General features: G+C 44.4%; 1 protein-coding gene across 3 annotated transcripts; it reads right to left on the bottom strand.

Moving 5' to 3' along the window:
• On the bottom strand, window positions 1-27,381 carry oma1 (OMA1 zinc metallopeptidase). 3 transcript variants are annotated; one of them, XM_064989487.1, is made up of 9 exons: window positions 27,304-27,381; window positions 24,010-24,451; window positions 19,381-19,609; window positions 15,650-15,823; window positions 15,342-15,449; window positions 10,450-10,578; window positions 9,432-9,506; window positions 9,052-9,201; window positions 1-1,839 (listed from the first exon to the last, which is right to left on the bottom strand). In XM_064989487.1, the coding sequence occupies exons 2-9, from the start codon at window positions 24,444-24,446 to the stop codon at window positions 1,567-1,569; spliced, it is 1,575 nt and encodes a 524-aa protein (XP_064845559.1). In that variant the 5' UTR covers window positions 24,447-24,451; window positions 27,304-27,381; the 3' UTR covers window positions 1-1,566. The 3 variants fall into 3 exon arrangements, with proteins under 3 accessions (XP_064845559.1, XP_064845560.1, XP_064845561.1); XM_064989488.1 differs by having other exon boundaries at window positions 24,010-25,406; window positions 27,304-27,374; XM_064989489.1 differs by having other exon boundaries at window positions 24,010-24,494; window positions 27,304-27,373.
• Between the last annotated feature and the right edge of the window lie 217 nt (window positions 27,382-27,598).

Consider the following 27,598-nt stretch of genomic DNA (forward strand, 5'->3'; position numbering starts at 1 on the left):
TCAAAACCCATTCATTTGTAGGTTGTCAGGTTCTAAGATGAACATTCTAGTATAAAAAATATGTTCTTTGGCTAGTTCAATACATGATTTGTACAAAACTACACATTTCTATGATTCCACAAAGATCTTTGACACTAAAATACAACACAATACCATTCCTTCAGGGCGAGACATAAAACTCATTTAAATGAACTTGATGGCCACATTACCACAAAAACACATTGCAACAGGTGGTGATGGATGGACACGACAGTGTAAATAAAGTAGGTGACATACAGGACACAGTGCCTACACACGGTCTACCCAGAAAACCAAAATGTGAATAAGTCAAGAGGTATGAGTACTTTCTGAAGGACATTCTTACATGGTTTGTATCAGGGTGACCAAGACATTTCCTCAATGTTGTTAGAATGTTATTTATATGTTCCCAGTTTTGGTCAATCAAAGAGGTTAATTTCACATGTTAAGTGACTTCCAGGTTGTGGTCTTTGGAAAGAGAGGATAACTCAATCTAGTCTTTTACTCTTTTATATACTGTAAAGTTGAGATGTTCTGACCTTCATATTCCCTACAAACGTGATTTCGGAAATCCTGTTAAATGATTGGTTGTCAGTTTCGGTGAGGTGTGTATAGATCTGCATATGTGTAGCCATAGTTTGAACAATCACTTGTTAAATCTCTTCTGTTATTGGTAATGGTGAGAGGTTAGCATGTGTTGGGGGGTATGATCTTTGACCCTCTAACTTTCTCACTCATCATTATTCACAATTCATTCAGGATTATGCAGCAGCATAGCCTAGTGGTTAGAGCGTTGGACTAGTAACCGGAAGGTTGCAAGTTCAAACCCCCGAGCTGACAAGGTAAAAATCTGTCGTTCTGCCCCTGAACAGGCAGTTAACCCACTGTTCCCAGGCCGTCATTGACAATAAGAATTTGTTCTTAACTGACTTGCCTGGTTAAATAAAGGTAAAAAAAAAAAAAATCCGTGGTAGAATGTAGAAGTGTCGAGAAATATATTCTAAATCATCTTAAACCCAACCAAAAACAAACTGCAAATGCATCCAACAGGTTTGTAGAGTCCCAAGCTTTGCGTGATAGGAACATGGGACAAAATACACACGTTTGACTACTTTACTTTAGAGGTGTCAATCTTTAGGGCCGGGATGTCAATTTTGATTTTGAATGTATTTATTAGTCATATTTATTTATACAGTCATTACTGCTCATCTTTATCAGGGGAGTCAATCATTTTGGACCTCACTGTATATGCTCATTAGGCCATTGAGTGCAGCATGTCCCCACTTGAAATCTTCCAATTAAAACAGGATACTATCTCTATGTGTTCACACTATACACTCAAAGCATCTCCCTGTACCCTCTTACACGCAGTAAACAGAACCGCTACCTGAAACCTTTCTGCAGCAATTCCACAGAAGCAGGTGACAACTGCAATTTTACAAGACCTTACAAACATCAGTCAATTAGCAATCAAGGAGCTACAATCACTGACTGGAACTAGGCCTGGGGTTGGGAAGACGGGGGGGGGCGAGGGTAGTGGCCCGGGGGTTAGAGGTGGGTAGCAGTGTCTAGGGTCAGGGCTGGAGGTGAGCCTGTGGCTGAGGACGCTAGCAGGGCAGTAGCCAGTCCCCCTGGGTGTGGAGCCCTTCTGTGGTCTGACGTTGGGGTCTGGGACAGAGCTTGTGGTTTCAGTCTCTTCCCCGCCTCTCCCTCCAGGTCCCTAGTAGCATCCAGCAGCACTTTGACACTCTGAGCGAAGACAGCTCTGGGGTCTGTAGCAGGGAGGGCAGGACAGGAACAGCTCTCCCTCAACTCCAGGTACTGGGGAGAGGGAGAGAGAGAGAGAAAGAGGTTATAGTGGAAACGTATGAAAGCAGCGTGTGGCAGTGGCGTGTTATCCCTCTGGAGTCAATTGACGCACCGGTACGTCAAAGTAACGCAATATTTTTAATTTTGTCTGTTTAATCTAGAGATTTCTGTGTTTTTGGACGAGTCTCAAGCCACCGCATCCGCCGATGTCCGTATCTGCAATGAAAGGTGGCAGAGTTGGAGCGGTATTTGTCAGACCACGAGATATTCCCCCCCCCCCCCCAAAAAAAACTGTCTTCCCTCTACGGAATGGGGAGACTCTCGAACACAATGGTGGTCTCTACGACCCCCACAAGGGTCAGGGGACTCTTCTGAAGTTGGTACCGTCGATGGACCAACATCTGTTTGTAGCGTCCGAATGTTTGGGCTACAAACTACTGTGACCCCACTGTGTTCTCCGTTTTGCTCTTACGACCCTCGCAAGTTTCACGGGACTAATCTGAAGGTAACCGGTACCCCCCCAACTGAAAATGAACAATTGTCAGGAAACTAACTGAAAGTGACAGCAGATGTTGTGTGGTCAGAGACGATAGTACGGCCACAAGATTCTTTGAAGGTACATTTCGGCCGTCCATTAATCAGGTGTGTTTTCTCTCCTACACACACGGTGGATGTGAGTAGATCCATCCCTAAACTGTACAGATCCAGATCACTACTTCTACAGGTCAATGTCCCAGTCTGGGATTCAACAAGAGGGCTCAGTAGCATGCCAACTGTCTGTGTGTGTGTGCATGTAACCCGGTGTGACACACAGGAGTGTATTTACCCTTGAGTGTGTCTGTTTTAGCAGGAGAGGAACAGATGGAGAAAACACTAATTGTCCATCAGACGAGAGTTTGTGTGCTACTGTGCCTGTGAGGATATATGGGTGTGTGGTGTGCATACTGTGTGTGTGTGTGTCTTGTGTTTGTATGTACGTACCCTACATGGCCAAAAGTATGTGGACACCTGCTCGTCGAACTTCTCATTCCAAAATCATTTGCATTAATATGGAGTTGGTCCCCCCCTTTGACGCTATAACAGCCTCCACTCTTCTGGGAAGGCTTTCCATTAGATGTTGGAACATTGCTGGGGGGACTTGCTTCTATTCAGCCACAAGAACATTAGTGAGGTCGGGCACTGATGTAGGGAGATGAGGCCTGGCTCGCAGTCGGCGGTCAAATTCATCCCAAAGGTGTTCAATGGGGTTGAGGTCAGGGCTCTGTGCAGGCCAGTCATGTTCTTCCACACCAATCTCGACAAACGATTTCTGTACGGACCTCGCTTTGTGCACAGGGGCATTGTCATGCTGAAAAAGGAAAGGGCCTTCCCCAAATCGTTGCCACAAAGTTGGAAGCACAGAATCGTCTAGAATGCCGTTGTATGCTGTAGCGTTGAGATTTCCTTTCACTTGACCTAAGGGGCCTAACCATGAAAAACAGCCCCAGACCATTATTCCTCCCCCACCAAACTTCATAGTTGGCGCTATGCATTTGAGCAGGTAGTGTTCTCCTGGCATCTGCCAAATCCAGATTTGTCCGTCAGACTGCCAGATGGTGAAGCGTGATTCATCACTCCAGAGAAGGCGTTTCCTGCTCCAGTCCAATGACGGTGAGCTTTACGCCACTCTTAGGGCCACACACATGAAGGCCGACCATGTCGACGTGGGTTCGATTCCGTCCCACGCACTTCAGGCACAAATAACTCAATTCCCCCGATTGACTTGATTTGCTTACACATTTCAAATATGGGGAGACCAGGGATAATTTACCCCCCAATCTTGATAAGAAATGACCATACCAGACACTTTTGGATAACATAAATAGGAAACAAATAAAATAATAACAGTAAGATTCACCAACATGAGTTTCCATTCATACAAAGTGTCAGGTAAATTGCCACAGTAGATTAAATGATGAAATACTTTATTTCCGATGCTTGTCAAATAGATAAATCGCCCTTAGTCTGTTCAAAAAGTTGTTCCGATGATAAGACCAACCAGAGGCCGAACATATCTTAAAACGGTTGCAAGCAGGGCGAAGGAGGTGACACCGACGTCATCTTTTAGGGAGCGGTAACGAGGAGGCCAACAATGGCTGTAATTGAGATCAGCTGTGCAGGTGAATTTAGCACATATTGATGGTTTAATGAGACATCAGCTGGTAATCTAGTGCCATCGATGGTTGCAATAATCCAATAGGCTACATTCTGTGGGCTACCCGTTAGCCTATCCATTGTCACACTGTGTTTCCCTGGCTGAGTTGGTGAGCTGATTTGGGCCTACTGTCGAACAATAAACTTTCCTCCAGTGTGGATGCTCCTCCATGTTTTATAGATGATGTATCGTTTGTAAATATATACGGAAAAAAATATAAACATAACATGTAAAATGTTGGTCCCATGTTTCATGAGCTAAAATATAAGATCCGAGGAATGTTCCATATGCAAAAAAAAAGCATATTTTTATCATATTTTGTGTACAAATATGTTTACATCCCTGTTGGTGAGCATTTCTCATTTTGCCCAGATACTCCATCCACCTGACAGGTGTGGTATATCAAGAAGCTGATTAAACAGCATGATCATTACACAGGCGCACCTTGTGCTGGGGACAATAAAAGGTCACTCTAAAATGTTCTGTATTGTCACACAACACTATAGCACAAATGTCTCAAGTTTTGAGGGAGCGTGCAATTGGTATGCTGACTGCAGGAATGTCCACCAGAGCTGTTGCCAGATCATTTAATTTTAATATCTCTACCATAAGCCGCCTCCCAACGTCATCTTGAAAACATTGAAATAAAAGCAATTAACATGTGGGACTAATGCTGGTTCAGTCACTATATCTCCCAGCACTGGGCGCCAACTCATGAGGCTTGGAGCTGGAGCGCGCTGCTTCGACCACTGTGCTATGGCCTTTCACAATGCTCTCGTAGGCACTAAGAGCACTAAAGATACATAGGCTCGTCGCTTTAATGATCTTGTTTTAAGCCTTCCCTAAACCATAGTCCTAACCTTAACCACTCGCAATTAATGCCTAAACTGTTAACCTTTTGAGTTGTTTCTGTCTTAACCCTGTAACAGCGCAGAATTACCACGGTAAAAAATGTGGAATGAATGCGTAGACCTTCATGTATGAGTTAAAGGGCAGTGGGCAGGATTCAAATCCATGTAGACTCTGTGTCCCTGGAAACAGACACTGAGGAAACCATAAAAATTTTTCTGCCTATTTTTTTCTACCTAATCTAAAATAAAGATTTCCCCTAATGAAAACTGCATCTACCTCTACAATAAGAAGTCACACGAGACATTGTGTATCCTGCATCTACCTCTATATAAGAAGTCACACGAGACATGCTGTATCCTGCATCTACCTCTACAATAAAAACATGTCACACCTCTATATAAGAGACATGTGTTGTATCCTGCATCTACCTCTATATAAGAAGTCACACGAGACATGCTGTATCCTGCATCTACCTCTATAATAAGAAGTCACACGAGACATGCTGTATCCTGCATCTACCTCTACAATAAGAAGTCACACGAGACATGCTGTAGCCTGCATCTACCTCTATATAAGAAGTCACACGAGACCTGTTGTATCCTGCATCTACCTCTATATAAGAAGTCACACGAGACATGTTGTATCCTGCATCTACCTCTATATAAGAAGTCACACGAGACATGCTGTATCCTGCATCTACCTCTATATAAGAAGTCACACGAGACATGCTGTATCCTGCATCTACCTCTATAAGAAGTCACACTGTATCCTGCATCTACCTCTACAATAAGACATGCTGTATCCTGCATCTACCTCTACAATAAGAAGTCACACGAGACATGCTGTAGCCTGCATCTACCTCTATATAAGAAGTCACACGAGACCTGTTGTATCCTGCATCTACCTCTATATAAGAAGTCACACGAGACATGCTGTATCCTGCATCTACCTCTACAATAAGAAGTCACACGAGACATGCTGTATCCTGCATCTACCTCTATATAAGAAGTCACACGAGACATGTTGTATCCTGCATCTACCTCTATATAAGAAGTCACACGAGACATGCTGTATCCTGCATCTACCTCTATATAAGAAGTCACACGAGACATGTTGTAGCCTGCATCTACCTCTACAATAAGAAGTCACACGAGACATGCTGTAGCCTGCATCTACCTCTATATAAGAAGTCACATCTACCTCTCTACCTATAAGAAGTCACACGAGACATGCTGTAGCCTGCATCTACCTCTACAATAAGAAGTCACACGAGACATGCTGTAGCCTGCATCTACCTCTATATAAGAAGTCACACGAGACATGCTGTATCCTGCATCTACCTCTATATAAGAAGTCACACGAGACATGCTGTATCCTGCATCTACCTCTACATAAGAAGTCACACGAGACATGTTGTATCCTGCATCTACCTCTACAATAAGAAGTCACACGAGACATGCTGTATCCTGCATCTACCTCTACAATAAGAAGTCACACGAGACATGCTGTATCCTGCATCTACCTCTATATAAGAAGTCACACGAGACATGTTGTAGCCTGCATCTACCTCTACAATAAGAAGTCACACGAGACATGCTGTATCCTGCATCTACCTCTATATAAGAAGTCACACGAGACATGCTGTATCCTGCATCTACCTCTATATAAGAAGTCACACGAGACATGCTGTATCTGCATCTACCTCTATATAAGAAGTCACACGAGACATGCTGTAGCCTGCATCTACCTCTACAATAAGAAGTAAGAACATGCTGTCCTGCATCTACCTCTATATAAGAAGTCACACGAGACATGCTGTATCCTGCATCTACCTCTATATAAGAAGTCACACGAGACATGCTGTAGCCTGCATCTACCTCTATATAAGAAGTCACACGAGACATGCTGTATCCTGCATCTACCTCTATATAAGAAGTCACACGAGACATGCTGTAGCCTGCATCTACCTCTACAATAAGAAGTCACACGAGACATGCTGTATCCTGCATCTACCTCTATATAAGAAGTCACACGAGACATGCTGTAGCCTGCATTTACCGCTATATAAGAAGTCACACGAGACATGCTGTATCCTGCATCTACCTCTACAATAAGAAGTCACACGAGACATGCTGTATCCTGCATCTACCTCTATATAAGAAGTCACACGAGACATGCTGTAGCCTGCATCTACCTCTACAATAAGAAGTCACACGAGACATTGTGTATCCTGCATCTACCTCTATATAAGAAGTCACACGAGACATGCTGTATCCTGCATCTACCTCTACAATAAAAAGTCACACGAGACATGTTGTAGCCTGCATCTACCTCTATATAAGAAGTCACACGAGACATGCTGTATCCTGCATCTACCTCTACAATAAGAAGTCACACGAGACATGCTGTATCCTGCATCTACCTCTACAATAAGAAGTCACACGAGACATGCTGTAGCCTGCATCTACCTCTATATAAGAAGTCACACGAGACATGCTGTAGCCTGCATTTACCGCTATATAAGAAGTCACACGAGACATGCTGTAGCCTGCATCTACCTCTACAATAAGAAGTCACACGAGACATGTTGTAGCCTGCATCTACCTCTATATAAGAAGTCACACGAGACATGCTGTATCCTGCATCTACCTCTACAATAAGAAGTCACACGAGACATGCTGTATCCTGCATCTACCTCTATATAAGAAGTCACACGAGACATGCTGTAGCCTGCATCTACCTCTACAATAAGAAGTCACACGAGACATGCTGTATCCTGCATCTACCTCTACAATAAGAAGTCACACGAGACATGTTGTAGCCTGCATCTACCTCTACAATAAGAAGTCACATGAGACATGTTGTAGCCTGCATCTACCTCTACAATAAGAAGTCACACGAGACATGCTGTATCCTGCATCTACCTCTACAATAAGAAGTCACACGAGACATGTTGTAGCCTGCATCTACCTCTACAATAAGAAGTCACACGAGACATGCTGTATCCTGCATCTACCTCTACAATAAGAAGTCACACGAGACATGCTGTAGCCTGCATCTACCTCTATATAAGAAGTCACACTGAGACATGCAGACAGAGACATGCTCCTGCATCTACCTCTATATAAGAAGTCACACGAGACATGCTGTATCCTGCATCTACCTCTACCAAGAAGTCACACGAGACATGCTGTATCCTGCATCTACCTCTAAGAAGAAGTCATCTACCTCTATATAAGAAGTCACGAGACATGCTGTATCCTGCATCTACCTCTATATAAGAAGTCACACGAGACATGCTGTATCCTGCATCTACCTCTACAATAAGAAGTCACACGAGACATGCTGTACCTGCATCTACCTCTAATAAGAAGTCACACGAGACATGCTGTATCCTGCATCTACCTCTACAATAAGAAGTCACACGAGACATGCTTGTAGAGAGTCACACGAGACATCTACCTGCTACAATAAGAAGTCACACGACATGATCCTGCATCTACCTCTATAATAAGAAGTCACACGAGACATGTTGTAGCCTGCATCTACCTCTACAATAAGAAGTCACACGAGACATGCTGTAGCCTGCATCTACCTCTATATAAGAAGTCACACGAGACATGCTGTATCCTGCATCTACCTCTACAATAAGAAGTCACACGAGACATGCTGTAGCCTGCATGTAGCCTACATAAGGTATAAGGTAGGTACGGTGTGCGTTGTATACAAAACAAACGCCTTCAGCTGCCCCCTGGCAGTGAGTAAATATTTATTCAGATATTAAAATCCCATTGCTGCAGGATTATTTTCCTCCTGCGACGAATGGGGTCAAATTAGGCTCCGACATCTGTAGGTGTCTCGTTAGACTAGACTCCCAGCTCAATCCTACAGCTCTGATGGAGTTCTCCTCCTAGACCACAGTCTTCAGGCCATGTGATGTGCTTCTGTACATTAGCAACACCAGGAAGTCACGTGGACTGTTCTGACTGCCTGCGGTGTGAGACCAGGTATAGCAGACTCATCGGTCATGTGCATACCACCAACACACAGCCATTTAAGAGTCTTCCGCATTTAACCCAATCCCTCTGAATATAGACCCTTGGTGACAGTGTATACTGGTGTGTGTGGACGAGTCTCTCTCCCTCTCTCTTTCTCTCTCTGCCCTGCATGCTTGCTACCTGTGGGACCAGCCGGTCCAGCTGTGTAACTCTGTTCTTGTGAGAGGGGTGTGTAGAGAGCCACTCTGGTACTGTAGGTTCTCCTCTCAGCTGGTCACTGATCTCCATCTGCTGCCAGAACACTGGCCCTGCCCGCACATCAGCACATGCCTGGAGGGAGAGACAGACTGGGTTACACAAACCCTGGGCGCCTGTATGGTTGTCACTGAAACGATACATTACTACAGCATCCAGAACAGGTTGACGGTAAGAAGAGTGGGAGAAATTCTATATTTGACAACATCGCCATCTAGTGCACTGTAGGCAGCTGTAAGTTTAGTCAGCATATGCAGAAGGGTCAGGAGGCAAGAGTGAGACAGAGCTACTGTCCTATCCTGTACCTTGGCAGCCAGCTGGAGTCCAACCTGATCAGCTTCTGCCTCCAACTTCCTGCTATAAGGACGATCAAACAAGAACTGACAGAGAGACACACAGAGAGAGAGAGAGAGACAAAGACAGAGACAGAGAGACAGAGAGAGAGACAGCGAGAGAGACAGCAAGAGAGAGGAAGACAGAGAGACACAGAGAGAGAGAGAAAGAGACAGAGAGAGACACAGAGAGAGACAGAGAGAGAGACACAGAGAGAGAGAGAGGGAGAAAGAGAGTGAGACAGAGAGAGAGAGAGAGACAGAGAGAAAGACAGAGAGAGACACAGAGACAAAGAGACAGAGAGACAGACAGAGAGAGACACAGAGACAGACACACACAGAGAGAGACACACAGAGAGACACACAGAGAGAGACACACAGAGAGAGACACACAGAGAGAGAGACAGACAGAGAGAGAGACAGAGAGAGAGACAGAGAGAGAGACAGAGATAAAGACAGAGAGAGAGACAGAGAGAGAGAGACACTAGAGAAAGACAGTGAGAGAGAGAGACACACAGAGAGAGAAAGAGAGAGACACAGAGAGAGAGAGAGAGAGACAGAGAGAGAGACAGAAAGGCTATATACACACAGAGAGAGACAGAGAGAAAGAGTATACTCAGAGAGAGAGACAGAGAGAAAGACACAGAGAGAGAGACACACAGAGAGAGAAAAATAGACAGAGAGAGACAGAGACACACAGAGAGAGAGAGAGAGACAGAGACAGAGAGAGAGACAGAGACAGAGACACACAGAGAGAGAGAGAGACACAGAGACAGAGAGAGACACAGAGACAGAGAGAGACAGAGAGAGAGAGAGAGAGAGAGAGAGAAACACAGACAGAGAGACACAGAGACACACAGAGAGAGACACACACACAGAGAGAGAAAGAGACACACAGACAGAGACACAGGGAGAGACACAGAGAGAGAGACACAGAGATTAGTTAAACATATCTTTCACCACATGAAAAGTCCTGATATGTGTCCGTTACCTGTGTGAGCTTCGTCTGTAACCACTGTCCCAGTACAGCCATGCTGTCTCGAGGACACACGGCCCAGGTGGCTGTTAGCAGGATCAGAGACAGGAAGTCTACCACATGAGACATACTGGCCTGCTCTGCCTGGAGGGTGGGAGGAAGGGAGGGAAGGAGAGAAAAGAGAGAAAAAAGTAGGGAGGGGAGAGAGAAAGTAGAAAAGCAATAAATAAATAATTCTCTAAGTGTATTGATTGTTCCCACCTATTTCATCTGAACTCTAAATTCAGACCTAATATGGAGATTACATTAGGAAATGGTGAATCTAACAGCAGACACCCAGGGTGAGGCTGGAACTGATGAATCCATATTCATTTTCATCATCTAATTAAACTGTCCTGTATTGGAGGGTAAATACAGGTCTCAGAGGAAAGGATCAGAAACTACGCCAAACATTTCTCTCAGAGCAAGAGCCATATCCGATTAGAACAGTCAGCTGTTCTGAGTTCATTGAAAAGGGATGAGACTCTCTACTTAAAACAGCTGTACCCTCAGTCCAGAAACAACATTAGCGTCTCAGACATCTAAAGGACTCTGTCTGTGAGCTTCTTAGAACTAGTGACTGATGATACAACCCCAATGCAATTAATGGCATCATCTCTGCAGACCTGCGACAGATCTGAGCTGTAGGTCAGGTGAGGTGACGTGGATGAGAGAGAGGAGGAGACCAGTAGTACTGTAGCATGACTGAAGCTGATGAGTCACTCGGCACGGAACAGGACACGACTCTGTGTAGCCCCCAGGCAAGCAACGAGCCAACACACACAGTCTTGTATAACTAACCTTGTGAGGACACACTATTCAGTCCTATTCAAAATCCTCACATACGTATACTAGACACAGACAGAAAGGCCTGGCTGTATACTCAGTGTCCCATCACTAGAGAGAGAGACAGACAGAAAGGCTGTATACTCAGTGTCCCACCACTAGAGAGAGAGACAGACAGAAAGGCCTGGCTGTATACTCAGTGTCCAACCACTAGAGAGAGACAGACAGAAAGGCTGTATACTCACAGAGTGTCCCATCACTAGAGAGAAACAGACAGAAAGGCTGTATACTCACAGAGTGTCCCATCACTAGAGAGAAACAGACAGAAAGGCTGTATACTCAGTGTCCCATCACTAGAGAGAGACAGACAGAAAGGCTGTATACTCAGTGTCCCATCACTCGAGAGAGACAGACAGAAAGGCTGTATACTCAGTGTCCCATCACTAGAGAGAGACAGACAGAAAGGCTGTATACTCAGTGTCCCACTACTTGAGAGAAACAGACAGAAAGGCCTGGCTGTATACTCAGTGTCCCATCACTCTCTAGTGATGGGACACTGAGTAGACAGCCAGGCCTTTATACTCAGTGTCCAACCACTAGAGAGAGACAGACAGAAAGGCTGTATACTCAGAGTGTCCCATCACTAGAGAGAGACAGACAGAAAGGCTATATACTCAGTGTCCCATCACTAGAGAGAGACAGACAGAAAGGCCTGGCTGTATACTCAGTGTCCCATCACTAGAGAGAGACAGACAGAAAGGCTATATACTCAGTGTCCCACCACTAGAGAGACAGAAAGGCTGTAGACAGAAACAGACAGCCTGGATGTATACTCAGTGTCCCACCACTAGAGAGAGACAGACAGACAGGCTGTATACTCAGTGTCCCACCACAGAGAGAGACAGACAGAAAGGCCTGGCTGTATACTCAGTGTCCCATCACTAGAGAGAGACAGACAGAAAGGCTGTATACTCAGTGTCCCACCACTAGAGAGAGACAGACAGAAAGGCTGTATACTCAGTGTCCCATCACTAGAGAGAGACAGACAGAAAGGCCTGGCTGTATACTCAGTGTCCCATCACTAGAGAGAGACAGACAGAAAGGCCTGGCTGTATACTCAGTGTCCCATTACTAGAGAGAGACAGACAGAAAGGCTGTATACTCAGTGTTCCATCACTAGAGAGAGACAGACAGAAAGGCTGTATACTCAGTGTCCCACCACTAGAGAGAGACAGACAGAAAGGCCTGGCTGTATACTCAGTGTCCCACCACAAGAGAGAGACAGACAGAAAGGCTGTATACTCAGTGTCCCATCACTAGAGAGAGACAGACAGAAAGGCCTGGCTGTATACTCAGTGTCCCATCACTAGAGAGAGACAGACAGAAAGGCTGTATACTCAGTGTCCCACCACTAGAGAGAGACAGACAGAAAGGCCTGGCTGTATACTCAGTGTCCCACCACTAGAGAGAGACAGACAGAAAGGCTGTATACTCAGTGTCCCACCACTAGAGAGAGACAGACAGAAAGGCCTGGCTATATACTCAGTGTCCCATCACTCGAGAGAGACAGACAGAAAGGCTGTATACTCAGTGTCCCACCACTAGAGAGAGACAGACAGAAAGGCTGTATACTCAGTGTCCCATCACTAGAGAGAAACAGACAGAAAGGCTGTATACTCAGTGTCCCACCACTAGAGAGAGAAACAGACAAAGGCCTGGCTGTATACTCAGTGTCCCACCACTAGAGAGAGACAGACAGAAAGGCTGTATACTCAGTGTCCCATCACTAGAGAGAGACAGACAGAAAGGCCTGGCTGTATACTCAGTGTCCCATCACTAGAGAGAGACAGACAGAAAGGCCTGGCTGTATACTCAGTGTCCCACCACTAGAGAGAGACAGACAGAAAGGCTGTATACTCAGTGTCCCACCACAAGAGAGAGACAGACAGAAAGGCCTGGCTGTATACTCAGTGTCCCATCACTAGAGAGAGACAGACAGAAAGGCCTGGCTGTATACTCAGTGTCCCATCACTAGAGAGAGACAGACAGAAAGGCTGTATACTCAGTGTCCCACCACTAGAGAGAGACAGACAGAAAGGCTGTATACTCAGTGTCCCATCACTAGAGAGACAGACAGAAAGGCTGTATACTCAGATGTCCCACTACTAGAGAGAAACAGACAGAAAGGCCTGGCTGTATACTCAGTGTCCCATCACTAGAGAGAGACAGACAGAAAGGCTGTATACTCAGTGTCCCATCACTAGAGAGACAGACAGAAAGGCTGTATACTCAGTGTCCCACTACTAGAGAGAAACAGACAGAAAGGCCTGGCTGTATACTCAGTGTCCAAAAACTAGAGAGAGACAGACAGAAAGGCTGTATACTCACAGAGTGTCCCATCACTAGAGAGAAACAGACAGAAAGGCTGTATACTCAGTGTCCCATCACTAGAGAGAGACAGACAGAAAGGCTATATACTCAGTGTCCCACCACTAGAGAGAGACAGACAGAAAGGCTGTATACTCAGTGTCCCACCACTAGAGAGAGACAGACAAAGGCCTGGCTGTATACTCAGTGTCCCACCACTAGAGAGAGACAGACAGAAAGGCTGTAAACTCAGTGTCCCACCACTTGAGAGAGAGACAGACAGAAAGCCCTGGGCTGTATACTCAGTGTCCCATCACTAGAGAGAAACAGACAGAAAGGCTGTATACTCAGTGTCCCATCACTAGAGAGAGACAGACAGAAAGGCTGTATACTCAGTGTCCCATCACTAGAGAGAGACAGACAGAAAGGCTGTATACTCAGTGTCCCATCACTAGAGAGAGACAGACAGAAAGGCTGTATACTCAGTGTCCCACCACTAGAGAGAGACAGACAGAAAGGCTGTATACTCAGTGTCCCACCACTAGAGAGAGACAGACAGAAAGGCTGTATACTCAGTGTCCCATCACTAGAGAGAGACAGACAGAAAGGCTGTATACTCAGTGTCCCACCACTAGAGAGAGACAGACAGAAAGGCTGTATACTCAGTGTCCCATCACTAGAGAGAGACAGACAGAAAGGCCTGGCTGTATACTCAGTGTCCCATCACTAGAGAGAGACAGACAGAAAGCCCTGGATGTATACTCAGTGTCCCACCACTAGAGAGAGACAGACAGAAAGGCTGTATACTCAGTGTCCCACCACTAGAGAGAGAATCAGACAGAAAGCCCTGGCTGTATACTCAGTGTCCCACCACTAGAGAGAAACAGACAGAAAGCCCTGGCTGTATACTCAGTGTCCCATCACTAGAGAGAGAATCAGACAGAAAGCCCTGGCTGTATACTCAGTGTCCCACCACTAGAGAGAGACAGACAGAAAGGCTATATACTCAGTGTCCCACCACAAGAGAGAGACAGACAGGAAGGCTGTATACTCAGTGTCCCACCACTAGAGAGAGACAGACAGAAAGGCCTGGCTGTATACTCAGTGTCCCATCACTAGAGAGAGACAGACAGAAAGGCTGTATACTCAGTGTCCCACCACTAGAGAGAGACAGACAGAAAGGCCTGGCTGTATACTCAGTGTCCAACCACTAGAGAGAGACAGACAGAAAGGCTGTATACTCAGTGTTCCATCACTAGAGAGAGACAGACAGAAAGGCTATATACTCAGTGTCCCACCACAAGAGAGAGACAGACAGGAAGGCTGTATACTCAGTGTCCCACCAGTAGAGAGAGACAGACAGAAAGGCCGTATACTCAGTGTCCCACCACTAGAGAGAGAAACAGACAAAGGCCTGGCTGTATACTCAGTGTCCCACCACTAGAGAGAGACAGACAGAAAGGCTGTATACTCAGTGTCCCATCACTAGAGAGAGACAGACAGAAAGGCCTGGCTGTATACTCAGTGTCCCATCACTAGAGAGAGACAGACAGAAAGGCCTGGCTGTATACTCAGTGTCCCATCACTAGAGAGAGACAGACAGAAAGGCTGTATACTCAGTGTCCCATCACTAGAGAGAGAAACAGACAAAGGCCTGGCTGTATACTCAGTGTCCCACCACTAGAGAGAGACAGACAGAAAGGCTGTATACTCACAGAATGTCCCATCACTGCGTGGGCCATCTCATGTCCCAGGATGAAGGTGAGCTGGTGAACATCTGCAACGGCCTCCAACATCCCAGTGAACATAAACACCTTTCCATTCTAGAGGAGAGAGACAGGTATCATACAAACAGTCAACTTACTGTGTGGATCTGCGCTTGCCAGTTTCGTCTGCATGTTTTGAACTGGACTGGGAATAAAAACAAACAAGTCTCACTCACTCACTCACTCACTCACTCACACACACACACACACACACACACACACACACACACACACACACACCAGGGGCTGGGACTCACAGGCAGTACGAAAGCGTTGACAGTAGGGCTGTCGACCAAGTGGACTCTCCATGGAACAGAGGAGACCTCTGGGATGTCTTTGTTCCTCTGGGCCAGGTGCTCCACCACTCTCTTCACCACCTGGTGACGAGGGTCCTTCTCTGGAACCATCAACTCAGCAAATTCCTCCATGTACTGGGTAGAACACACACACACACACACACAGTTAAATCAACATCCTCCATGTACTGGGTAAAACACACACACACACAGTTAAATCAACATCCTCCATGTACTGGGTAGAACACACACACACACAGTTAAATCAACATCCTCCATGTACTGGGTAGAACACACACACACACACACACAGTTAAATCAACATCCTCCATGTACTGGGTAGAACACACACACACACACAGTTAAATCAACATCCTCCATGTACTGGGTAGAACACACACACACAGTTAAATCAACATCCTCCATGTACTGGGTAGAACACACACACACACAGTTAAATCAACATCCTCCATGTACTGGGTAGGACACACACACACAGTTAAATCAACATCCTCCATGTACTGGGTAGAACACACACACACACTAGAGAGTTAAATCAACATCCTCCATGTACTGGGTAGAACACACACACACACACACAGTTAAATCAACACCTCCATGTACTGGGTAGAACACACACACACACAGTTAAATCAACATCCTCCATGTACTGGGTAGAACACACACACACACAGTTAAATCAACATCCTCCATGTACTGGGTAGAACACACACACACAGTTAAATCAACATCCTCCATGTACTGGGTGGAACACACACACACACACACACACAGTTAAATCAACATCCTCCATGTACTGGGTAGAACACACACACACACAATTAAATCAACATCCTCCATGTACTAGGTAGAACACACACACACAGTTAAATCAACATCCTCCATGTACTGGGTAGAACACACACACACACACAGTTAAATCAACATCCTCCATGTACTGGGTAGAACACACACACACACAGTTAAATCAACATCCTCCATGTACTAGGTAGAACACACACACAGTTAAATCAACATCCTCCATGTACTGGGTAGAACACACACACACACACACACACACACACATACACACACACACACACACACACACAGTTAAATCAACATCCTCCATGTACTGGGTAGAACACACACACACAGTTAAATCAACATCCTCCATGTACTGGGTAGAACACACACACACACAGTTAAATCAACATCCTCCATGTACTGGGTAGAACACACACACAGTTAAATCAACATCCTCCATGTACTGGGTAGAACACACACACACACACAGTTAAATCAACATCCTCCATGTACTGGGTAGAACACACACACACAGTTAAATCAACATCCTCCATGTACTGGGTAGAACACACACAGTTAAATCAACATCCTCCATTTACTGGGTAGAACACACACACAGTTAAATCAACATCCTCCATGTACTGGGTAGAACACACACACACAGTTAAATCAACATCCTCCATGTACTGGGTAGAACACACACACACACACACACACACACACAGTTAAATCAACATCCTCCATGTACTGGGTAGAACACACACACACAGTTAAATCAACATCCTCCATGTACTGGGTAGAACACACACACACAGTTAAATCAACATCCTCCATGTACTGGGTAGAACACACACGGTTAAATCAACATCCTCCATGTACTGGGTAGAACACACACACACACACACACACACACACACACACACACACACACACACACACAGTTAAATCAACATCCTCCATGTACTGGGTAGAACACACACACACACACAGTTAAATCAACATCCTCCATGTACTGGGTAGAACACACACACACACAGTTAAATCAACATCCTCCATGTACTGGGTAGAACACACACACACACAGTTAAATCAACATCCTCCATGTACTGGGTAGAACACACACACACACAGTTAAATCAACATCCTCCATGTACTGGGTAGAACACACACACACACACAGTTAAATCAACATCCTCCATGTACTGGGTAGAACACACACACACACACACACACACACAGTTAAATCAACATCCTCCATGTACTGGGTAGAACACACACACAGTTAAATCAACATCCTCCATGTACTGGGTAGAACACACACACAGTTAAATCAACATCCTCCATGCACTGGGTAGAACACACACACACACACAGTTAAATCAACATACTCCATGTACTGGGTAGAACACACACACATGGTTAAATCAACATCCTCCATGTTCTGGGTAGAACACACACACAGTTAAATCAACATCCTCCATGCACTGGGTAGAACACACACACACACAGTTAAATCAACATCCTCCATGTACTGGGTAGAACACACACACAGTTAAATCAACATCCTCCATGTACTGGGTAGAACACACACACACACAGTTAAATCAACATCCTCCATGTACTGGGTAGAACACACACACACACAGTTAAATCAACATCCTCCATGTACTGGGTAGAACACACACACAGTTAAATCAACATCCTCCATGTACTGGGTAGAACACACACAGTTAAATTAACATCCTCCATGCACTGGGTAGAACATACACACACAGTTAAATCAACATCCTCCATGTACTGGGTAGAACACACACACACGGTTAAATCAACATCCTCCATGTACTGGATAGAACACACACACACACACACAAACACAACATCCTCCATGTACTGGGTAGAACACACACACACACACACAGTTAAATCAACATCCTCCATGTACTGGGTAGAACACACACACACAGTTAAATCAACATCCTCCATGTACTGGGTAGAACACACACACAGTTAAATCAACATCCTCCATGCACTGGGTAGAACACACACACACACACAGTTAAATCAACATCCTCCATGTACTGGGTAGAACACACACACAGTTAAATCAACATCCTCCATGCACTGAGGACACAAACAAGAGTCAGTTACTGAACTACTATTATATTATCATTAAGCAATAAGGCCCGGGGGGGGGTGGTATAAGGCCAACGGCTGTTCCTCTGCATGACGCAATGCGGAGTGCCTGGATACAGGCCTTAGCCGTATTGCTATTATAAACTGGTTACCAATGTAATCAGAACAGTGTATACAGTCTGATACACCACGGCTTTCAGCCAATCAGCATTCAGGGCTCGAACCACCAGGTTTATAATATATCATATATGAAATCATAATTTCCTAAAACAGGTTCATCTGAATGGTTGAAAAATATTATTAGATTAAATATGGCCCACAAGGTTAACAGCATCTCTCCTCACCCCCTCTCTGTCCACAGTACTGCAGGCATTGTTAGCAGAAAACAGGATTCCCCCATTATAGTAAATGGAATACATTTTTCAAGACAATTATGATATCAATAATTGCTTCTAAAACACCACATATATATCCTTGAACCACACACAGAAGAAGTTAAGGATCATTTGTTGCTAATGGTTGCCTGCAGTAACCCGGTCAGCCTTCAACTTGAGTTATTCAATGAGAGAGGGCAGTACTGGGCTAGCCTGCAACATCACTTCCTGGAGTAGCTCAAACCGTGCATGTTACGTCTCCATGAGAAGTTATCTTAACAGACTTCATTTGTCTTCAACGCGCTATTGAGTCTTCACAAAGGAATGAATGGTGTCAAGTGATGGATGGCCATTGATATATACAGTTATTGCTCTCACCCCATCTCCTGTCACTGCAGCCAGCTCCATGTAGTTCTCTCTACTGAACACTAGGAGGCGTGTGCGTCCCGTGATGGGCGATTCGTCCAGATGAGTCAGGAAGAAACTTGCCATGATCACCATAGCAACCATACCCCCGGCCACCAGCTGCCAACGGCGACGCCAGACCCTCTGACGCACGAGCTGCTGCTTATTGGGCGGGAGAGCCAACCACCACTTCCTGATACTCCTAGAGGAGAGGGGAGACCAAAAACAACATGTAGCACTACTAGAGACAGAGACACCATGTAGCACTACAAGAGACAGAGACACCATGTAACACTACTAGAGACAGAGACACCATGTTGCACTACTAGAGACAGAGACACCATGTAACACTACTAGAGACAGAGACACCATGTAACACTACTAGAGACAGAGACACCATGTAACACTACTAGAGACAGAGACACCATGTAACACTACTAGAGACAGAGACACCATGTAACACTACTAGAGACAGAGACGCCATGTAACACTACTAGAGACAGAGACGCCATGTAACACTACTAGAGACAGAGACGCCATGTAACACTACTAGAGACAGAGACGCCATGTAACACTACTGGAGACAGAGACACCATGTAACACTACTAGAGACAGAGACACCATGTAACACTACTAGAGACAGAGACACCATGTAACACTACTAGAGACAGAGACGCCATGTAACACTACTAGAGACAGAGACGCCATGTAACACTACTAGAGACAGACACACCATGTAACACTACTAGAGACAGAGACGCCATGTAACACTACTGGAGACAGAGACACCATGTAACACTACTAGAGACAGAGACACCATGTAACACTACTAGAGACAGAGACACAATGTAACACTACTGGAGACAGAGACACCATGTAACACCAGAGACAGAGACACCACCATGTAGCACTACTAGAGACATAGACACCATGTTGCACTACTAGAGACAGATACACCAAAAACACCATGTAGCACTACTAGAGACAGAGACACCATGCAGCACTACTAGAGACAGAGACACAATGTTGCACTACTAGAGACAGAGACACCAAAACCACCATGTAGCACTACTAGAAACGGAGACACCATGTAGCACTACTAGAGACACCATGTAGCACTACTAGAGACACCATGTAGCACTACTAGAGACACCATGTAGCACTACTAGAGACAGAGACACCATGTAGCACTACTAGAGACACCATGTAGCACTACTAGAGACACCATGTAGCACTACTAGAGACACCATGTAGCACTACTAGAGACGGAGACACCATGTAGCACTACTAGAGACAGAGACACCATGTAGCACTACTAGAGACACCATGTAGCACTACTAGAGACACCATGTAGCACTACTAGAGACACCATGTAGCACTACTAGAGACACCATGTAGCACTACTAGAGACACCATGTAGCACTACTAGACACCCCATGTAGCACTACTAGACACACCATGTAGCACTACTAGAGACATAGACACCATGTAGCAATACTAGACACAGAGACACCATGTAGCACTACTAGAGACAGAGACACCACCATGTAGCACTACTAGAGACAGAGACACCATGCAGCACTACTAGAGACAGAGACACCATGTAACACTACTAGAGACAAGAGACACCATGTAACACTACTAGAGACAGAGACACCATGTAACGCTACTGGAGACAGAGACACCATGCAACACCAGAGACAGAGACACCAAAACCACCATGTAGCACTACTAGAGACAGAGACACCATGTAACACTACTAGAGACAGAGACACAATGTAACACTACTGGAGACAGAGACACCATATAACACCAGAGACAGAGACACCAAAACCACCATGTAGCACTACTAGAGACAGAGACACCATGTTGCACTACTAGAGACAGATACACCAAAAACACCATGTAGCACTACTAGAGACAGAGACACCATGCAGCACTACTAATGACACCATGTAGCACTACTAGAGACACCATGTAGCACTACTAGACACACCATGTAGCACTACTAGACACACCATGTAGCACTACTAGAGACATAGACACCATGTAGCAATACTAGACACAGAGACACCATGTAGCACTACTAGAGACAGAGACACCATGTAACACTACTGGAGACAGAGACACCAAAACCACCATGTATCACTACTAGAGACAGAGACACCAAAACCACCATGTATCACTACTAGAGACAGAGACACCAAAACCACCATGTATCACTACTCGAGACAGAGACACCACCATGTAGCACTACTAGAGACAGAGACACCAAAAACACCATGTAGCACTACTAGAGACAGAGACACCACCATGTAGCACTACTAGAGACAGAGACACCAAAAACACCATGTAGCACTACTAGAGACAGAGCCACCATGTAGCACTACTAGAGACACCATGTAGCACTACTAGAGGCATAGACACCATGTATCACTACTAGAGACAGAGACACCATGAAGCACTACTAGAGACAGAGACACCAAAAAAAACATGTAGCACTACTAGAGACATAGACACCATGTATCACTACTAGAGACAGAGACACCATGTAGCACTACTAGAGACATAGACACCATGTAGCAATACTAGAGACAGAGACACCATGTAGCACTACTAGAGACAGAGACACCAAAAACACTATGAAGCACTACTAGAGACAGAGACACCAAAAAAAACATGTAGCACTACTAGAGACATAGACACCATGTAGCAATACTAGAGACAGAGACACCATGTAGCACTACTAGAGACAGATACACTATGTAGCACTACTAGAGACAGAAACACCATGTAGCACTACTAGAGACAGAGACACCAAAACCACCATGTATCACTACTAGAGACAGAGACACCAAAACCACCATGTATCACTACTAGAGACAGAGACACCACCATGTATCACTACTAGAGTCAGAGACACCAAAAACACCATGTAGCACTACTAGAGACAGAGACACCAAAAACACCATGTAGCAGCAACGTCTATCTTACCATCATAAACCGTATCAATGTACTGTGCATTCGGAAAGTATTCAGAACCCTTCACCTTTTCCACTTTGTTACATTATAGCATGATTCTAAAATGCATCAACTACATTTTTCCCTCATCAATCTTCATACAATACCCCATAATGACAAAGCGAAAAAGTGGTTTAGACATTTTTGCAAATCTATTAAAAATAGAAAACAGATATACCCTATTTACATAAGTATTCAGACCCTTTGTTATGAGACTCTAAATTGAGCTCAGGTGCATCCTGTTTCCATTAATCATCTTGAGATGTTTCTACAACTTGATTGCAGTCCACCTGTGGTAAATTCAATTGATTGGACATGATTTGGATAGGCACACACCTGTCAATATGTCCCACAGTTGACAGTGCTTATCAGAGCAAAAACAAAGCCATGAGGTTGAAGGACTTGCCTGTAGAGCTCCGAGACAGGATTGCATCAAGGCACAGATCTGGGAAAGTGTACCAAAAAATGTCTGCAGCATTGAAGGACTCCAAGAACACAGTGCCTCCATCAATCTGAAATGGAAGAAGTTTGGAACCAGCAAGAATCTTCGTAGAGCTGGCCCCCCTGCCAAACTGAACAATCGGGGGAGAAGGGCCTTGACCAAGAACCCGATGGTCACTCTGACAGAGCTCCAGAGTTCCTCTATGGAGATGGTTGTCATACTAGAAGGTTCTCCCATCTCTGCAGCACTCTACCAATCAGGCCTTTATGGTAGAATGGCCAGGCAGAAGCCACTCAGCAAAAGGCACATGACAGCTTGCTTAGAGATTGCCGAAAGGCACCTAAAGGACTCTCAGACCATAAGAAACAAGATTCTCTGGTCTGATGAAACCAAAATGTAACTCTTTGGCCTGAATGCCAAGCATCACGTCTGGAGGAAACCAGGCACTGCATGGTGGTGGCAGCATCATGCTGTGGGGATGTTTTTCAGCGGCAGGGACTGGGAGACTTGTCAGGATCGAGGGAAAGATTAACGGAGTAAAGCACAGAGAGATCTGCTCCAGAGCACTCAGGACCTCAGACTGGGGCGAAGGTTCACCTTCCAACAGGACAACAACCCTAAGCACACAGTCAAGACAACATAGGAGTGGCTTCGGGACAAGTCTCTGATTTCCTTGAGTGGCACAACCAGAGCCCGGACTTGAAACCGATCAAACATTTCTGGTGAGACCAGAAGCTAGCTGTGCACCAACACTCCCCATCCAACCTGTCAGAGTTTGAGAGGATCTGCAGAGAAGAATGGGAGAAACTCCCCAAATACAGGTGTGCCAAGCTTGTAGCGTCAGACACAAGGCTGTAATCGCTGCCAAAGGTGCTTCAACAAAGTACTTACTTAGTAAAGGGTCTGAATACTTATGTAAATGTGATACATTTTTATTTTTATACATTTGCAAAAATGTCAAAACTTTTTGGAGATTCTTCATTATTGGGTGTTATGTGTAGATTGATGAGGAGGGAAAGAAACTTTCATCCATTTTAGAATAAGGCTGTGATGTAATAAAATGTAGAAAAAGTGAAGGGTTCTGAATACTTTGAATGCACTGTAGATGGACTGAGACGACACTCGGACGTGTATCTTACCTGCCCAGTATAATAGCCACTATCTTCTGCAGGGGTTTGAGTACCAGCCATATGAGAGGCGCAGGCAGGGAGCGGTGAGGAGTAGAGGTATGGAAGAAGTTCTGTCCATGCTTAGACAGCCATATAACAGGGAGACAGTGGACAGCAGGGTCAGGTCTAGGTGTCCCCACTGGGAAAAGTACTGTTCTTACATTCTCAGATGAGAAAAGTTGTCTCTGAGATGAAGATGGCTTCAATTGAAGTTGACAAACAGAGTCTGTGGTTTCGGGCTGCCGTAGAATCCGACATGTGTTGGTTGAGTAGAGTTCTGTTGAAGGTAATGTACTCCTGGTTGTTGATTGTCTCTGTCGGCAATGGGAGGTTTGAAAGCTTCTAGACAGGTAGGCAGGTAGGCAACGGCGTTGGTTCCTCATGAGACGGGCACACAACAACTCCATGGTTCCTGAATGAGAAGATACCACTTCCTGAAACGCCCAGGTGACAGCCTATGGAAGAACAGTCCTTGACTATGGAAGCCCATTCCCACCACCCCAAAAGATTTAAATGTAAAAGCGATGTTCCTGCTGTAGCGGAGACTGCATTCACAGTAAACTCGGAAACACTTGAGCTTTACTAATTGAACAGAGCCCTAAAACTTCAATACTAATGTAATTAATTGTTTTTATTTGTAATTTTTAACTGAGCTGAAATCCCTCTGTATTTCCAGGCTAGGGGGGGTAGTGGCTCGGGAGGTTAACTTTGGCATGTTGAAGAATTTTTGATTAAAGTTTGGTATGTGTGTTTGGCTGACTTTTGAGAAGCCTTCTCCCACATCAATAAAAGTTAACTGCATAACATGTGTGTAGAAAAGGCTGGATGTTATTTTGCACTTCTATGTTTATTTTCAGGCAAAGGTCTACCCAAGCCCCCACCAAAATATGCCCGAAGCACCAGAAAACTTGTGCCACTGCTACCAAGAAGCAAAAGGCTAAAACACAGCACAAACCACCATGTAATGACGGTGAGGACGGCCCTTCACAACATAAGCAAACCCCTTATTCTCATCCTTGAACAATTGGGAAAGGTATTTTATCTGTACCAAGAATTGCCATGATGTATTTTACTGCAGAGAATATTGAGCCCTCATGCTCAGAGGACAGGTCAAGTGGGAGACTGAGGTCTCCTGCCTCTTCAGATGAGATCCCCCCTCACCAAAGCACTGAAAAGGCTCAGGTCCTTTTCCTATGCCGGAAGCAAGTATGACAACTATTTTTTATGATATTGAAATTAGGCTGTAATATTTGGAAGTAAACAATAAATAAACGACTTTAACAATACATTTTTGTTGTTGTGACCTTTTAGATTAGTGACCTTTTAACGGACAGTCGACGAGTCCGGTTAAGGAATTCGACTTCAACCTGAATGAGAAAGAAGAATTATTACTAAAGATGGAAGAGCAGCTAATGGAGAATGATTTCTGAAAATACATGGTGAGAAATTAAATGTTCCATTGGTATGAATTGAATGACATATTGCAATGCAGTACTAAATGGAAGATTCCAGTACATGTGGAATGCATTAATGTATTTTTGTTAAATGAGATATCTCAGATCTCAAAGCTGGGGGGGAAAGACATCCCGGACCAGGTGAAGAGAGCAATCCACTGATAAACTATTACCATATTTGTTTCACTTCTTTAAATTAGGTCATGGTGTGTTGCTTGTACGGTACATAGTTTGTGTTCTATACAGAACCCTGACAAACAAGCCTCCTGTCAACGATGAATATGAAAGGAAACAAGGGGATGAGTGCCTTTGAGGACTCTACGCTTTGCAGCATTATATGTACAGTGGAGGACAAATCATGACATTTTACATGACATTTGAATACTTTCTCTAGCTAATATTTGTTTTCCCACTTTACATCAAGTGTGAGTCTTGGCGAATCAAAGGCCACAGAGGCAGAAATACTACAGGCGATGTCAACCTGCCTGAAATATGCAACTGACCGCAAGGGGGGCAGTGGAAGGGCATAAAATAGTTCTTAAGAAGTTAAAAGCATCAAAGCCTGTTACAACAGTGTCTTTTTAAAAAGCTTTTATTTATACATCTATTTGGTGGTGCAATACATTTATTTAAACCGTTCTTGACTTTCGCAACACACGTTTTTACATGGACAAAGGTTTACTCAATGCTGTTCCAAGTTACAGCTCTAATTGCGTTACACAGAATGACAATAGCCAACAGTAGTATAGACCCTATGTCTGGAAGATACAATTGTACTTATGGTGCAAAGTGTATTATACATCAGTGCTTTTCAAGAGTGTGCAACATCAAAAAGGTCTTAGTTGATACCGTTTGTTTCCCTATTCTTAGCTCAGGCTCTTATCCTTATTTAATGTAGAGAAGCTACGTCACAAAACGGCTAATGCTTTTCAACACAATTCATGGATTGGCGATAATCCCTGTTGAATTCATGGTGTGTTTTGGCCAAATCCAATCACAATGTGGTCTCAACCTCACACACAATATTGACATTTATTTGATTATTCGAGTATAGTTTTCAAACTCGATAGTACCGAAATTAAAAAATAACTGTTGGTTTGAGTGGGCGAATAAAAGTTGAAATCTCATTGATCAACGTCTGATCAGACTGAAGCACAGATGATCTGTGCAAAGGTAGATAGATCTTGTGGCAAATCAGTATAAATAAAGTTACTTTGTTGTCCATCTTTATGTGGCAACATTTTAATTAAACAAAATCAAAAGTGCTGGGGCAATACTGACGTCTGCAACATAAGAATACATGGACATCCGCACACAATGCTACAAAAACAAAAAACGAACAATCTTATGTTGCTTAACATATTGCGATAGCCAACCATTTATCATGATTCAACATTTTTATATAGTATATCAAACTTTTGACTCACGCGTCTCAATGTTGAAATAGTATACATTTTTAGATCGTACGTCAACATTTTGATTTGAGTATCTCGAAATTGATTGTGGCGGGAATGGGCTTCCATAAGTGACATATCGAGTTCAACTGACATTCGTTTGCAATTGCCAGTAGTTTCCGAGATTACCACCTTTTAACTGTGGTTTTATTAATATCTAGTAATGTGGGTAACAGATTCAATGTCATGTCATTGCAGTCTTGCCTAGCGTCGTTACTTAGCTAGCTGATCTGAAGCAATGCACCAATAAAGATAGTACGTGTAAACACGTTAAAGTTGCCTTTGTATGATCGCTACTCTCTTAAAACACTAGAGTTCGTCTTGGACTCCAGTTTGAGAAATAAATTCGGATTTACCTTTATTAATTTACTTTGACCGTCCTCTGCAAGTCAAACTCATAGGAACTGTCTTGTGCGTCTAAAATAATAGTCCCCCCTGCAACTGCTTGCTCTAAGACAATGTTCCGACAATGACTGTCTCCTCAAAAATGACATTCTCCAGACAGCGTCATGTTTCAAACTGAAATTACATGCACATTTTAATAACGACAGTGATACGGCATACTATTTTCTGTTTTTCAAATGTGCAAACCCAAACATTTAAATGTTTGACTTTCAACCCTTTTATTTGAAAGGTGGATTGGTATAACCT

The sequence above is a fragment of the Oncorhynchus masou genome, chromosome 15, assembly GCF_036934945.1.
Source record: "Oncorhynchus masou masou isolate Uvic2021 chromosome 15, UVic_Omas_1.1, whole genome shotgun sequence".
Taxonomy (NCBI): Eukaryota; Metazoa; Chordata; class Actinopteri; order Salmoniformes; family Salmonidae; genus Oncorhynchus; species Oncorhynchus masou.